This window comes from Astatotilapia calliptera, chromosome 16 (assembly GCF_964374335.1).
Source record: "Astatotilapia calliptera chromosome 16, fAstCal68.1, whole genome shotgun sequence".
Classification (NCBI taxonomy): Eukaryota; Metazoa; Chordata; class Actinopteri; order Cichliformes; family Cichlidae; genus Astatotilapia; species Astatotilapia calliptera.
The window spans coordinates 36489247-36505667 of NC_137437.1; the positions used below are offsets into that span (position 1 = coordinate 36489247).

Consider the following 16421-nt stretch of genomic DNA (forward strand, 5'->3'; position numbering starts at 1 on the left):
AGTACTGCTGTCTGTCTATCTATCTATGTTTAACACTCACATGCTGATGAAACACAGAGGCTTTACAGTAAGTAATGAGCGAGGATGCAGGACCTCTTATTCATGCTGTAAATGGATTATGAACTGAAGGAAATTGAACTTGACTCACAGTCAAATACAAAAGCCTGACTTGGCAAAACATGGCTGTCTCTCCCACTCTGAGATGCAGTGCATGCTCTGCAGCTGTCTGCTGTAAGTCATGTTAAATTTCCCAGCAGTGGCTCACTTACAGTAATCTGCTGTGGGGGGATGCAAAGCTGTGGACATCACCAGAGCTGACTGAAAACATGTTTATGGGAAAACTGCAGTATTAGAAAGTAATATTACAGGATGATACAGAATATAAAATAGTTTCTTATTTTTAGCTTTGAATGAGAAAGTTGTTGGGCTGATTTCCTCCAGTTCAGACAAACCGGTGCAACACACACAGACCAAGCTGCATCCTGTAAAGTGTTTACCTCTAAACTCCTCAAAGTGAGTCACAGTGAAAGCCTCTCAGCACACACTGTGGAATTAACACACGCAAAAACACAGGATGCATTGTTTGTCAGAGAATGTGTGGCTGTTACAAAATACATTTCATTTGCAAAGCTCTGAAGGAAACTTGCTGAATGATACACTTCCAGTTCTAAATCCACAGTGTGGGTTTTGGCAGCCATTGTTGCCAGACTCAGCAGAGCGTGATGAGAACCAACGCTCACCAACCAGAGAGGGAGTGTGTGTTTGTGTGTGTTTGTGTGTGTTTGTGAGACGTATCCTAAGGTCGCTATCCGTCACACAAGCAGGGTCGGGTTCCACGCCGCGTCCAGCCTGCGAGTAAGAAACAATAAGCTTTTGATCTAAACAGACGTTTTGTGAATCAGCAGTTTCATTTCATTTGCTCTGAATGACGTTTAAAAAATAAAGGACAGTTCCACAGTTTAGTGTTCAGATCACAGCACGCAGCAGCTGACGACCTTTGTATTTCTAATGATTCTGCCACCTGTTTTATGCAGTGCAGAAACACTCACTGGGGATGATGATTAATATAATGAGTTTTCATTACTTCATGCTTCACGGTCTATCCCTAACCCGTCTTTAAGTCTGACGTCATTAGCCGTGCCTGGGCCCAAACTCCGCTTCAGGTCCCAAAGTCAAACGAACACTGCAGCATCACTGAGAGTTACAAACTGTCTAAATTCTTTCACCTTTAATAAAATCATCAGCGTTGCTGCTTTACCAGGTGTAACAATTAAGTTTAACATCCAGGCATCCATGAAAACAGGATTTATTAAGTTTAACAGAGTTAGAAGTTAGCAGGAAGTTAGCTCGCTAGTTAGCTAAACATGATATAGCATGTTCTGACTGAGAGATTTCTGAAACAATTCAAACGTACAGCTCTGCTATCACTTCCAACATAAATGAAGACAGAAAACTAAACAGCAGTGATGTTTGTAGGGTTACTGAAGTTGGGCTAGCTGGTATATAATTATGTGCTACGTGACTGCTAGCGACACAGCTATGTTAGCATAGCATAAACACAGTGAAGCTGGAGGATGAACGCTAACTTTTTTCCACACGATAAGTTAACGTGAGGGTTCCTGATGGTTAGGCACAAATGCAATCGCATGGCAGGATGCTGTAAACGGACCAAACTTCAGTCAGGAGAACAACTGAGATAATCCATCCACAATACCAGGTTAGTCATTAATATACTGCTGCAGGGGCTGGAGTTACATCGCAAGGGTTAAAATCTGAGCTTTAATATGAACAGTGGTGGTAAAAACCGAGAGAGGCCGACAGGGATCACTGACTGTTTTTTTTGTTGTTGTTGTTGTTCAGATTAAATAGAACAAGATACAAAACATGTTAAAAACACAACAGTCTTAATAAACACAGTAGTTTGGGCCCAGAAGCAGGGCTCATATGTCATCACTTAAAACCCGATAACTGTTGACATGAAAGCTCTCACAGGTACCTGAGCCTGTGCTCATTTCTATACAAACGTTCCCACTAAATACATTTTTCCATTATTTAAGTCCCTCTTTAATAACAGCTACCACATGTACTGCTGAGTGTGTGCGTAACTCTGAAATAACAGGGCTGCTGATGCTTCTGAAGGCACTGAGCCGTGACACTCGGATATGCAGCATAAACTCCAGCAGCAGCACTCTCACACGCATGTTCAATGACTTAAGCTACTTTGAAAAACAACGGCTTGGAGATTGTAATTCTCTGCACAGGCTGCTAACATCAGGAGCTCCAGCTCAGCTGTCCCATGCCCTTAATTAGTCAGAGATGTTTGTTAAAGCTTTTTATTGCATGAATAGTTTATCCTCTTGACGTCGAGGTTAAATGATTTTCTTTTACCTCCCTGTAAGGTCAAGTTTAACACCAAGCCTTAGCCAGCCAGTCGTTCTACGAGTGACGCCTTCAGAACAATACGACACTGACATATGTTCACCCTCCTGTAGAGCTGTAGACGATCCTGTCAGTGCTGTTTCAATGCTTAAAATCTCAGCTATGGTCATGGCGCCTCTCCAGTGGCAGTCCTGTTACGGTACAATTCTGCTGGGAAGCCTCAGATCATTCGTGTCCCGTTTGCTTTGACACAGCACTGTTGCACACTAAGAACTTCCCCCATGAAAGCTTCCTCCAGTGGGACAATGTGCCATGCCACTCCACAGAAAAATCCTCAGTAACGGCTCGAGAAGCATGACAAAAAGCCCGAGGCAACGACACAGCCTCCAAAGTCCCCAGATCCCAGTCCAATCAAGCATCAGCTCGAATCTCAGGAACTACCCCGATCCACTGAGGCCCCGCCCACTACCCCGAGTATCTGACTCCAGGAAAACCCTTAGTTCAAAACTCTGAAGGCCACAGCTGCATTAGGTAATCCTACAGTGACGTGCAGCACACACCTATTTACGTCTGCAGTCTGTGAGTCAAACACACACCAGTTAAATTAAGAAGAGAGAGTAAACAAACCCTAATTATTACAAGCATGCTCATGCTGTGGATGTAGGCGAACACATGCATGTGTGCACGCAGCGAGCAGCGAGTATCTGAGGACCACCTGCAGTACATCTGTGTTATGGCTGCCAGAGGCGACATTACATCAACTCCTGTCTCCATCCACCCTCCTCCCCGCTCCGCTCTCTCTGATGTCCACACAAACACAACCTTTATGCACGCTAGCGTGATGTTCAATCGCATCACCCTCTGCACGCATACACCCCCCACCCCCGAGACTAATACCACCTCATGCCACCCACGAGCCTCTTTCTCCACACAGCGTTCAGCTGCAGAGCTGGTCTAGACCCCTGTTTCTATAAATAGCAAGCAGCACCCAACACTGCCAGCCAATTGTGCATTGAGCAGCTATGTCTCCAAATACGGATCAACACAGAGAAGCAGCACGGGATGTTTCCGATCTACATGTGACTACAACATAAAGGCGCTACGCTGCTAATTTTGTGGAGCTCAGTGTGCACGAGATAAATAAGAGTAACACGTCAGCTCTCCTCTGCTTCTCAGTCATTAGCAACCACTAAGGTACAAAAGCTAGCTAGCTTCTCAGTTTAAGCCAGCACCGACCTTGTTATTGATAACCATCATCAGCTCAATATTGCATTACATCAGCTCAAGCTAATTATCATAAATGTCACAAGCAGCTGAGTGAAAAGTAAACAAGTGGTGTGATTAACATGGACACGCTGTGTGTGGCCTGCGCAGCACTGACCGCAGCGCTCGCGGGGATCGTGTGTGCTGAGACACCAACAGCAGCAAAATGTTTTCAGTCCCTGAACAAAGTTATTATTTTTGGAGACTCGGGGTATAAGGTACATAAATTCAGATTTCACAGCCGAATGTACGACTATTTTGTTCACGCGTCGTCTGACAAATGACCTCCGGAAAATGGAGTTAGGACATAAAAATAGCAGAATCAACAAACCCGAGCAGTTCCTAACAACCAGCACAGAAAGTGTGCATGTGCTCATATCTGCCACTCTGCTTTAGACACATCAGCGTCACAGGGCGCCATGTGGAGCGCTGCCCCATCGTTTCTCTAACTTTAAAAACTCACTGCTTCATCAGTTCATTAAGCAGCACGGCAGCATCACCGAGGACCCGACTAATGAGTCATGCATTAACCAGACGCTACACCCTGATTGTGATGGTGCTTGGATACATTTATTGACACAAGGAAATCGCATGGGGAGCTTTGCACACGGCTCACGAGTAAATGGAGGAAGTGATGGAGAGGCCACTTGTGATGTGCAGTTTGAGGCGAGAGCTCTGACAAGTGGTGAATAATACATAGAGAGAGTAGTATGTGAGCAGGCAGCAGAGGAAGGCAGAAGAAAGAGAAGTGATAAGAGAAGCACCGTGCACACAGGAGGTCACGTCTCTGTGTTTCTGTTGTCACATCTGAGGTTGAATAAAGTTTTTATTCACTGTCCAAAATTTTCAGTTTTAATTTAATCATTGAAATGTTCAGTGTTAGCTTAGTAAATTACTCTGATTACATTAGTTTGCTTAAATATCTATTGGCTGGAGTCACATAGGTATGTTAGACTCCTCCCATTTTTAGTAAACAAAAAATGGGCGGAGTCTCAGTTTTCTGTTAAACTCTGTGCTAACTGGCCTCAGACTCGTTTGTAAGCTAGCTTAGTTCATGGCTGATCTGGTCTCTGGTCTATTTTTGCGATGAAAAAACTTAAAAGTACCTTTTTTTTATTAAAAAATGTCTTTTTCTCTCTTGTGGGGCACTTTCTGAGATAGCCAAACAACTCAAAGGCGTAATCTACGGTGGCCCTGAGAGGTCAAACACAGCGCAAACAGAAAACAGAAAATGCTGCAAACGCACACTGAACACAGCTGAAGTGTTTCTGGGGACGAGATAACGGGACGGACCGGCTGCAGAAGTGACAGAAAGCGTGAAGGATGGCGGCGCCACACTTTAATGAAGCAGCGTTGTCTTCGAATCACATGATTCTCGTGGTTCAGGTTGTCAAACTGATCTTATAGGTTAGAATGAAGAATGAAGCCGAGGTAAACTTTACTGTTTCGTTCCTGTTACGTGAAACTGTGGTGAGATTCAGTCGTCTCATCTACTGCAGAGAAACAGTTTCTTTTAATATTTGATTCTTTGAGGGATTTTCTTCTTTAATTTTATGACATGATAGACTAGCTTCTTGTTTTTCACAGGTCAAAGGACCGACTGCAACCATGTTAGAACTGAATGTACGAGCAGGCAAACGTGTCATGTGGCCGCAGTAATCGGGACACACGAGTCCTGTTGTGCCTGAGAAAGATTTCATAATTACAGGTTATTATATCTTGGCTGGTTTTGTTTGGTAAACACAACAAAGATGCTGTTGCTACACGCTGAAACCTTGATCTTAAAAACCAAACGCTGCTCTGTAATTAAAAAACTGGCATTAACAGTGAATGGCCTCTCCGTGCGCAGAATCTTTTATCGATGTTTCTGCCCAAATTAGTTTGACTTTGCTTGAAACTTCAAGATCAAAAGTTTTGAAGCTTTTAGTAAGAAGCCGTGTTTTATGCAGATGTTTATATTGATTTAAAATGGAGCGCAGCAGCTGTTATTAGGAAAAAGAACTGAACTGAAGGCCTGCACGTCACAGGAAATGACTCGAGATCAATGAAGCCCACACTCAGCTGTGATTTAAAATTCAAATTGGAGTATTTCAGCGCTCCCGTGGCAACACTGTATGCAAATCCATAAGGCCGAATCAATCCTGAATTACATAACTGGCCTGGTTGAAGCATATCTGCTTTATAATCAAGCCAGAGATTTCAGAGCTTTTAATAAACACCTCATTAAACAAACCAACAGGAAAGGATGTGAAATTAGCAGCTGCTGGAAGCACAGTTAGAAGCATGTCTGACTGCAAAGGTTACGAACTCCTTGCACATACAGCTCGTCCCGTGTGCTGCCCTTGTACATACAATTAGTTCACGTGCATCACCCAGGTGTTGTAGCACCTGTCCCCTCCGGCTAATGTCACCATGACAGACAGCAGTGCAGAGGAACGTGTCACAGTCTTCCGCACCAATTTACTTTACAGCGTCAGAGAGACCATCAAACAAACACGGATCCACGTGGGCTTCCCCACCAGCGAGATATTTCCAGCGTGCTCTGAAATTCCTTTGATCCTGTCGGCTGAAAATAAAGGCTGAGCTGGGGGGGGGGGGGGGCTGTATGTGGGAAACAAGCATGAAAAAGACAGTCGTTACAAAACACACCTGAACCCAGAGAGTCCTGCCTGTGATCGACACATCAGTGCTTCCTCAACTCTGAGATATGAATTCTTATTTTTAGTCTTTGAATTAAAAATAGTTGCACAGAATATCGAATATACAGTAATATTCTAAAAATAGAGAAATGTATCTTAACACAGCTGCATCTCTTTGGTTCCACATCACTGAACAGATATCAGGTCATAGCAGCTTTCAGAGCTTCTGAAGCCAGATCCGATTCTGCACCTGAGCACATTCCTTCTGTTTGCTGTGAAAAGCATCGAGCAGACATGACGTAATGGCACATAAAGAGTGAGAAACAGATCCGTTTCACAGCAGCGATAACCACTACCTCCAAATGTGCCAGCTGAGGACGTCAGCTCACTGACAGGATCCAGCGCGAGAATCACTGCTTTGCACCAAAAACAGAAAACTGTGGCATGACCAGCTTTTCATATCCAGCGTCTCCTGCAGGCTCTGTTTTCCGTGAACAAAGTGATTGAAGGATTTCAGAGTGTGATTCTGCATCATGCTGAAAAGCCAAACAATGAGGGGACTTTCATTCGTCACTTAGAGCGAAGCTGATCTAATAAGCACTTCCTCTATCCACTGTCTGCACGCGCAGAGCTCGGTGCACAGGGCGAGGATGCTGAGTGAGAGCTCAGGAATATGAAAATGAATGAAGGACCTGCTGACGGTGAAGAGCAGGCGTCAGTGTGCGAGGGGGGGGGGGGGGGGGTGCTTATATGTTTGCCTTTGTCTGTGTCTTTATATATCTGAATCTGAATCATTTGTGTGGGGGGCATGTGATTATGTGCACATACCCACACAGATCCACGTGGAACCATCTTTGCTTTCCTAACTCGGCTCCTGCATTATGTAACGTCAGCCTCCCTGTGAGGGTCGGGCTGGTGTTTTAAATCTTTTCATGAACTGTGTACTCTCAGAGGTTTGTCCTGATGCTTCGTGCTCTGGATGTCTTCCTGTGTCTTTGTCTTCTTCTTATTTCCTCTCTGTGTTTGTTCTATTATTGATGCAGTTGCTGCTGTCACAGAAGGGTTTCTATCATTTTAACCTTCCTAGTGTGTGTGTGTGTGTGTGTGTGGGGGGGCTCCTCTCTTGGTACGAACACATGCGTTAGGTGATTCTAAATCATCTGTGGGTGTGATCGTCGTCCTTCTGAGAGTGTCAGTGTGGTGACCTGTCCGGGCCTTTGACCCCGACGACAGCTGGGATGTCTGTCTGATGACTGTAGAGCTTCATACAAGTATTTACTTCCTTACAAGCAAGCAGTGTGCTGACAGCAGCTTACGGCTCTCTGATATCTGGCAGCGTTTAGCACTGACCCCTTCGACTTAGGCACATATCAGTTCAGATGAAAGTGGCTGACAGCTCAAATCTGTGATTTATTCCGCGCGTGTGTAAAGTAATGCTATCTGCTCACGCGTGTTCGCATGGCTGTGATTGCCGACTGCAGCTTCATGTTGTGGGGGTCAGCGTGCAGTATGTGTGGCTGTACCATGCACAGGGTTTAACATTTTAATCCCAGCAGTTAATGAATCAGCCATGGCGTCGGCACGGGGCCTCGGGCTTCATGGGAAATGTAGAAGTGGCCAAAATAATCATATTTCATGACTGATAATGTGACATGATGCTCCTTCACACGTTAAAACTGCATCCATTTCTGCAGCTTTTGATTATGATGTCTGTCTCGCCAGATGCACCAAATTATGGATTTCTTTGTGGAGGAGCACTAATAATGATGATTTAAACTCTGGCTTCTTCAGTCACATACTTCTAAACACCAGTTAGATGAGGACCGCACGGTGCTTGAGAGCGTGGCTCTTAAGAGCAGAGGGATGTACTGCCCACTCAGAGAGGCGAGGAACGAACCTGGTGTTGGTTTTAAGGCGTTGCAGTGATTTCATTGTGTGGAGAATCAAACAGTAGTGTGTATAGAGAGGCCAATAAATGTGCACTGCTGATGTTTATCTGCAGGCAGCCACAGGATGGACAGAAGTTTCAGGAGGAGGAAGAGCAGCAGGCGGCTCTGCTGTTGCTCATTAGACAGATCGCAGATTCTGAAGAGCCTTTATGAACGACGAGACTGATGCTGTGAGTCAGCAGTGATTCTTCCCCTTACACAACGTGGCCTCGTAAACATGAGCAGTTATAATATGACAAAACTGATAAGAACATATGGTGGATGGGGCCGTCCAGGAAAGGGCGGGGCCTGAAAATCGAGGGCGATTGTAATGCTTTAACGGTAAAGATTTGTCTATATGAAAAGCTAATGCTCGCAGTAAGAAGCACAGGTCACTCAGACAGAAGCAGGAAAGATGGAAACTGAGTGAAACAAAGGCTGTTTGAACAGCTCACTGGATTATATTTGCACAGCGTGAGGTGAGGCAGGCTGCTGTCGCCGAGCGGGCGTGGAAAGCCCACACAGAGCCAAGAGGAGGCCGGTCCTCTTTTCCTGTCTCAAACACAGACAGATCCACAGCTTCGAGCTTCGGCACACTTCACCGACAGCTAATCCTCTAACCTGATTCTCCTTCATAAGACTAATAATTGCTTTCATGTAATTCAGGATAAATAAACTCATTAACTGAGCCCGAGTGCACACACACACACACACACACACACACACACACACACACACACACACACACACACACACACACACACACACACACACGCACACACACACACACACACACGCACACACACACACACACACACACACACGCACACACACACACACACACACACGCACACACACACACACACACTGTGCTTCTTTACATGTGTGTACAGTTTACAGAACATCTCCTCCACCTATCTGGTCTCTGCCTGACATCAACTCCTCCCTAATTGATCCCACACTGTGGCTTCTGACAGGCAGCCGACACATGGTAATGTGAGACTAGCTGGAAGCCAACCCACTGAGTCATCACACCCATGGAGAGCTCGCAGGGTCGCTGGTGAGGGAGTGAAGTGATGTCATCTTTACAAGCCCACATATTATGTTGTCTAAGAAATGAGACGGAGGGCTGGAAACGCCTGACCTCTGAAGCTTTTCTTCTGTGAAATACTCGTACTGACTCTGGTTCCCCGAGGATTTACATCAAAACCATTTTGCTAATGGTTTGTTGGGATTTTAGCATTTACTCTCCAACTGAAGTTCAGATGAGTGAAGCCGAGGCTCTGAAACACACTTCCCTGTAAAAATGGCCCGTCTTTAATTAGCAGGTAGAAACATCCAGCTGTGCGAACGAGACAAAGACAAGCTTTGGCACAAAACTCACTGAAGCTGAAGCTGGAAAGTCCCACTGCCAGCAAACTAAATCCTGCACGTTAGCATACCATCGTTATCTGTAAATACAGAGGCTGGGGTCATGGGAAGGTCACGGTCCACGACTTCTGAAAGGATTGATGACGGTGCTGACAGAGTGAAGGAAACACTACGATTCATTTTTCTCCTGACATTTTATATTTCAGCCTCGCAGCGACACAAGAGCAAGCATGACTCATCCCGTTAACCATGAAGTATGAACAGACAGCCCATCAAGTGCACGTTGAGATATTTCACAGGGTAATACAAAGATTTTGATCGGCCATGGGTACAACTGCAGAAGTCAGAGGACACTTTCAGACCCTGCGGGACGTGAACATCTGGACAATATTCAAACCAAGCTGCTGATGGAGCTCAGCTGCAAACCCTCGGACCCGGCCCTCCACTGCACAGGAGGAGAAATGGAGCCTTTGTGTCTGTTTTAAATGTCATTTGGAAATTTGAAATAAAATTGCACAGCCTGTCGTACGTTTGCTGTTCAGATTAAAGAGGATGACATGGGGTCACGATGTCCTGGCAGTGCACATGCTAGCAGGCTGCACATTAAAAACGAAGCCATTAACCAACCAAGACCAACAAAGGTACAAAATACTTGATCTGTGTTTTCCTGCGTGATTATATCTTCAGTCTGGAAGGAAAAATGAAAACATTTGAGTGAATTTTATTTCATGTTGCTTCCTAAATGTGATCGATTATAAATGTGTGTTAGTTATGGTGGTTTTCCTGCAGATGTTTCTACCACTCTACTCGGCTGTTCTGAAGCAGCTCATTTTGCACATGTTGCATCATAAATGCTGCCGCGTGTTCGCGGTCCAGCCTAGGACCAACTCTGCATCCACACAAATCCATTCAAGCATGGGCTCGACTCTCAGAGTTTTTCTGTTTTAGCATTAGCCCACACGTATCACAGTCTTCAGAAATCGAACTAAAAGGATTAGACTCATGCTCTCCATGGCAGAAACTTGGACTTGATGACTATAAACCCACCACTTCTCAGTGATTAAAATTCAAGAGTCGGTGCTGCAGTTTGGAGAGGTGATGGGGTAAAACAGAAGCAGCACGTGCGATGCGAATGAAGTGACTTTAGGTAAAGCCTTCACAGAATGCAAATGACAGCTTTTAAAACAGACGCTGGCAATAAAAATTTGCATGTTAGTGATTTTCCACCGTGAAGAGCTTCTATTTTTGAAAAATACAAGCTGTCTACTACATTTTTTAATAAACTAAGTGTGGGCTGTGCTGTGTTTACGGCACAGTTTTAACGGATTTTTGGCCACTCATGAACAGACACAAACATAATAAAATTATCAGCTCCAATTATGTTGATTTGCTTCCTCTCTTTACAGCTAATTTTACCTGTAGACAAAGCTGAATTGTCCTTTCAGGGCCTGGCTTCCTCGAGAGTCTTCAAAAGGGCAATTACAGTACAAGCTTTACGCTCCATCTCTTTCCAATGTGCTGCACCTCTTTAACCTCCTGAGACTTTTCAGGACGAGTGAAATTACGGCCACATTCCTGGAAACAGACTGAGATGATGAGTGCTGGATTACACAGGTGAGATGAGGCATGAAGGGATGCACCTGGCGTGCCACAGTGATTCCATACAGTGTGCACGGTGCTGAAACGATGCTGCTCTGTTGTGGAACATGTCCAGCAAACTGCTTCATTTCCCCACCAGCAGCTGGTGACGTGCACACGAGGCAGTGCGGGGATCAGCTGCTGGAGCTGAGCGCTGTTTTTAACCAGCAGCATCTCGGTCCTCCGAACTCCAGACGAGGGTTTTTACACATAGGTAAAGCCTCGCTCCGAGCGATCGTTTGCTTATTTGCAGCCCAGCTGTCAGACGATTGGCTCGTTCCTTCATGACCTCTCACTGTCAGCCTGTCATTGACTTCCTGCTCTTTATGAACCACTTTTAAAGCTTCTTTTAGGCCGTGTGTTGCTCCTGTGCATTTAGTTAAGTAGTAAAAGACCATTTTAACCTTTTGTCCGGTCCGTGTTTGGGTTGCTGATATTTCTATTCTGTTGTTTCGGTTTCTTCTTGCTGTGTGCAGCAACTTCTAATTATGAGTTTGAAAGAAAGCCGTTATGTACCTATCATAATAACGGAGCTCTCTGTGCTCTGACAAATCTCACAGCCAGTTTGTAGACCATGTTGGTCGAGTCCAAGCAGACTTCTGTCAGCGTGCTCTGAGAAAAAAAACTGCGTTAAGCACGACCCCGGCATTCTCAATACAAATGAAATGTAAAGAGATTTCAGTTGTGAGGTGGGAAACGTTTTTAAATGATATGATGTATATCTGAATGCATTATTATGGTGTTGCTCAGCCTGTGAATCTGCCCAGAGCCTTGCCCTCTCGCGCTCTCTGTCTCCTCGTTCCTCCTCGAACACAAAATGAACTCATTTTGCTCTTAACCAAAATCAATCTGTGGACTCGACGAGCCTCAGAGCCACCTGCGCCTCGCGTTTTCCTCGTTTTCTCCTTCAGTCTGAGTAAGATTTCACTGAAGACTTGTTTCAGCAGCGCTCTAATTGGTCTGGAGTGCATTCCTGTACAAACTACAAACACACCAAAACGCTGTCTAATAAAATCTGCACTGTTGCTTCTTCCCACACTGCAGAGCGAGGACAGAAGTCATGACTAACTTTGAGAAGTTAGCCAAACACTCCCACACGCAGCCCACAGAATTACGTCAGAGAATGTTGATCCTATCTACAGCATTTAGAGTAATGAAAGAAAATATAGGTAACTGTCATAGATTGACGGGTGACGAATAAAAGGAAAACACAAACCTTGCTCCACACTACAGGTGGCCCTGATATGGTTTGGACGGCACCTTGCTACTGTGGCTGTGAGGTGTTGTGAGTCGTCACCGTGACCCTTTCATGGAACATCTCTGTCCTGGTAGGAAGCCCCATAAGCATGAAATGATATGAATGCTCTTCTCTGGGATTTGCAGGTTTTTTAGCCAAACCGAAACTTCTGGAAGATCAGCAGGATGAATATAAAATCACCAGAAGAGGGAATATTTACTGGAAGAATGGAGTTCCATCACTCCAGCAGACCCACAGACATGGACCCAGTACCAGGCTTTTCCTGTCAGCTGTCTCTCTGATGTCTACAGTTCAATAAGTGATAATGAACATGTGTGTGTTACCAGTTTTATTGCTGAGTGAAATTACTGCATTTGCAGTGAAGTGATCTGAGTCTCACAGCAGCAGCGTCTCTGAAACATTGGTGGGTGTAACCTCATCAGGACCACCATTAGCTCTCAGCTTGTGGTCGACCCCCAGTGACGTTCATTAACTAATCAAAAACAAATTTGGTTCCTGCCAGGAGAAGACGATTTGTTTGCCCTGATGAGGACGAGTCATTGAATTCAGGAAATGATAATACGACAGATGAAACGTGTTCGTTTTCCTTGTTTATCCCTCAGAATCTGTGAATTTGATGCTGAAGCTAAAGCGAACAAGCAGCTTCTGCTGTGTTCAGCGTACACAGGTTTGCTAACAGTCATTCATGGTTCTCCCACTCCTAATGTGCACATTTGGCGCAGGATGACAGGCTTTGAAAACTCATTCTTCCACCCATCAAAGTCCAGCCTTCATACAACATAAAGCTCTGTCATCGGTGCATGTTGTAATTAATCACACCCGAGCCCTGTCTGCAGCACGACAACTACCTGACACACTAACCATGACATGCAACCTCCTCTGACACAAACTCAGGACAAACGTGTGCTTGAAGGCATGTTTGTACATTCAGTGCTTCCTCCTGAGAAGTTCAGTCAATAGAAGCATCACAGCCGCTCACAGGGGAGGAGCAGCTTCCTGCACGGGCCGGCCATCCTGCTGCTCTTTTCCAGCATTTTCTGCTGCCTGCTATAGGCTGCTCTGCCGCATCCTTCCAACCTGAATCAAGCCCCCCCCCCCCACCTGCCCAACACACACACACACACACACACACACACACACACACACACACACACACACACACACACAGCAGTGTTACTCTGCCTAATAATAACACACTCCTCTAAACAAGCCTTTTCTCTCAGATTCTCAATGAATTATTCACAGCCATTCAGAGCCGTCCCTGTAAACCCGAGAGTCCTCACTGCATCAGCAGAATGGATCCAGGACCAGAGCTGCGACGGGCGGCAGAGGAAGCTATAAATACCCCCATTCAGCACCCCTCCCTCATTCTCCCCCTCCTCACTGAGCAGCACTGCAGCCTCCTTCCTCTGGCTCGAACTCCTTTATGAGAGCGAGGCTCACCGGTTATGTCATCGCTCCCACTCCACGCAGCGTGGACGCCGCTGCTCACCCACTTTCTCTCAGCTCCCTGGTGCACATGTGCACAACTTACTGCGGCCCGACACAGTGCTGCACACACGAGAACAAGCACGCGCACACACAAACACACGAACGGTTCTCGGATAGACTCGGAGGCCGCTGAGAGCAGGAGCTGTCCGCGGTGCTGAACCTCTGACAGCCAGCAGCAGATTCAACTTTCACCCGCACCCCAAAGCCCAGAGCCGCCTGCACCTGCCCGCCTGTAGCACCTCGCAGGTCACGTGTTCACTCGGGTGTAGCCTAAATAAGCGCCTCCATCAACCCACCTTACACAGCTGGAAGTTTTCCGACACCAGCGTCTCCTGGACGTCGATCTCCTTCGGAGTTGGAGCCGCCGTGGGAGTCCCGGCCGCGCTGCCGCACGACGGAGAGCCCACAGTGGCTCCCGGGGAGGAGGTGGTCAGGCCGTCCAGCACCTTCCGGAACTTCTTCATTTCGTTCCCCGCGTGTCGGGCTCTGTTTTCAGGTTAGGGGTAAAGAGGTGAGCGGCACAGTGTCCACTGTCACGCGCGATCCCAGCGGTTTAAGCAGCTAAAGAAACAAAGCTGTGTTCCTGCAGCAGTGCCGGGGCACTAACAGGGACCCCCACCCCACCCCCGCCTCTCTCTCTCTCTTAGGTGCAATTTAAAAAGTCACAGAGGCTCCTCATCGTGCTCTCTGACGTTTGTCCACGTGAAACGAGCGAGTCCGTGGCACTCTGCTGCGAGGATCCCAGCCAACGTTGCAGATGCAGCTCACCTGTCTCACAGCAGAGCGCGAAAGGAACTACACAACTTCTGCATCCCGGAGGAACATGCGCTCCCGAGCCTGCAGACAAACCCGGGCAGCGAGCGGCGGCGTGCACACGCACATGTCACACGCAGGTGCACGACACCAAAAATAATCAGAGCAAAGAAGAAGTGAACTTTGCTCCTCCGCCCCGCCCTCCCCGAAAACCCCACAACACCGTGGCCGCCAACAACAGGAAGAGGAGCCAGCGGACGGAAGGCGCAGAGGCGCTGCAGTTAACCGAGGCTGGAGTCCTCTGCGAGGCCACAGAACACAGCAGTCAGCACGGAGGAGAAGGAGGAGAAACACGGACAGCCTGTTCTCGCGTGGATCGCGTGGGGCGGGCTCGGCGCGGTCTGTGGATCGAAGTGAAGCGGTGTGTAGTCTCGTCCAGCTGTTTCTCCCTGCAGCCCAGAGACCAGAGGCAGGAGCTGTCCGCGGTGCTGAAACACCACCACCACCAGAAGCCCCGCCCCCACCCACCCACCGCTCTCTCTCCCCTCTCTCTCCCCGCCTTCTCGTCAGTGATTGGTTGCCCGGCTCTGAAGCGGCGAGGAGCAGAACGATAAAGGAGCAGTTCACGAATCCCAGCAGGGCAGCCTCAGATCCGGTTAAACCGTCAGTCACTCCGGTGTCTCAACAGGAGCAGGTTTGAACTATTAATGTTTAAAAATCAAGATTTATTTTAACCTTTAAGGTGTAAATTACCTCAACATTCAGGTCACAGCTGCTGGATGTCAGTGAGGCTTTTAAAGCTGCTGCTTAAAAATGTTGGAGAGCTGAGGTGGAACATTTATTATTATTTATTTTCATCTTTCCCTGTGTGTTCATGCTGGTTTATGTCCTTTATAGAAATGGGTTTTGTCTCCTGTAACGTGCTTGATGTTATTAAACCACCGACCGGTTTGTTTCCACCACATTAATGTGTACACTACATTACATATGCACATACATGTGTTAAAATATTTAGTTTTATGAAAATCATCATCACCTTTATTTATAAAACATCCACAGCTGACACAAAGTGCTGTACATTGGAACTATATAATAAAATTACATAATATGTAAATAAAATCCAAATAAAAGAAAAAGTAAAATAATTAATTAAATCACTAATTTAATTACAAGAGAAACTAAGTGTCCCTGTGGTTAAAAGCCAAAGAATGAAGTGGGTTTTATGACGTGATTTAAAACTGGAAGGCTCCTCTCTAATCTGCAAATTATTCCATGATTTCAGTTCCATAAATGTTACTGAAACATGAAGCACCGACTGACGATGTGATGATGCTGATGGAGAAGTGCAGTAAAAAGTCCTTTAATATCTCTGGTTCCAGTTTGTTCTTGGTTTTTAATGGTGTGAATGTGATTTTGCATGTTTCAGTAACCAGAGCATCACTGAGAGTTCACACTGGTCCAGGAGATGCTCCCTCATCATGTCAGGTTTCTTTCCAAATTCTTACTTTAATTAGTCCAACAGGTCAGAGCTCTGATGTCACTGACTGCCTCACCCAGCTGCTAACAGGGACATCTGCCAGATATTTAGCTACCAAAACATCAAAGAATCAAAGGAAAGCAACTTCTCATCATTTCATACAATATTAAGCACGATGTAGTACAGTGGGGGGAGGGGCATGTTAACTATTAACAATGACAACA

At 46.1% G+C, this 16421-nt stretch overlaps 1 protein-coding gene across 1 annotated transcript in view; it reads right to left on the reverse strand.

Moving 5' to 3' along the window:
- LOC113008286 (syntaxin binding protein 5L) overlaps positions 1 to 15245 on the reverse strand; it is a 149091-nt gene extending 133846 nt beyond the window's left edge. Inside the window, exon 1 of the mRNA XM_026145592.2 lies at positions 14264 to 15245. Within this exon, the coding sequence (XP_026001377.2) occupies positions 14264 to 14431 (168 nt within the window). The 5' untranslated portion in view covers positions 14432 to 15245. The remainder of the gene's footprint in view (positions 1 to 14263) is intronic.
- Between the last annotated feature and the right edge of the window lie 1176 nt (positions 15246 to 16421).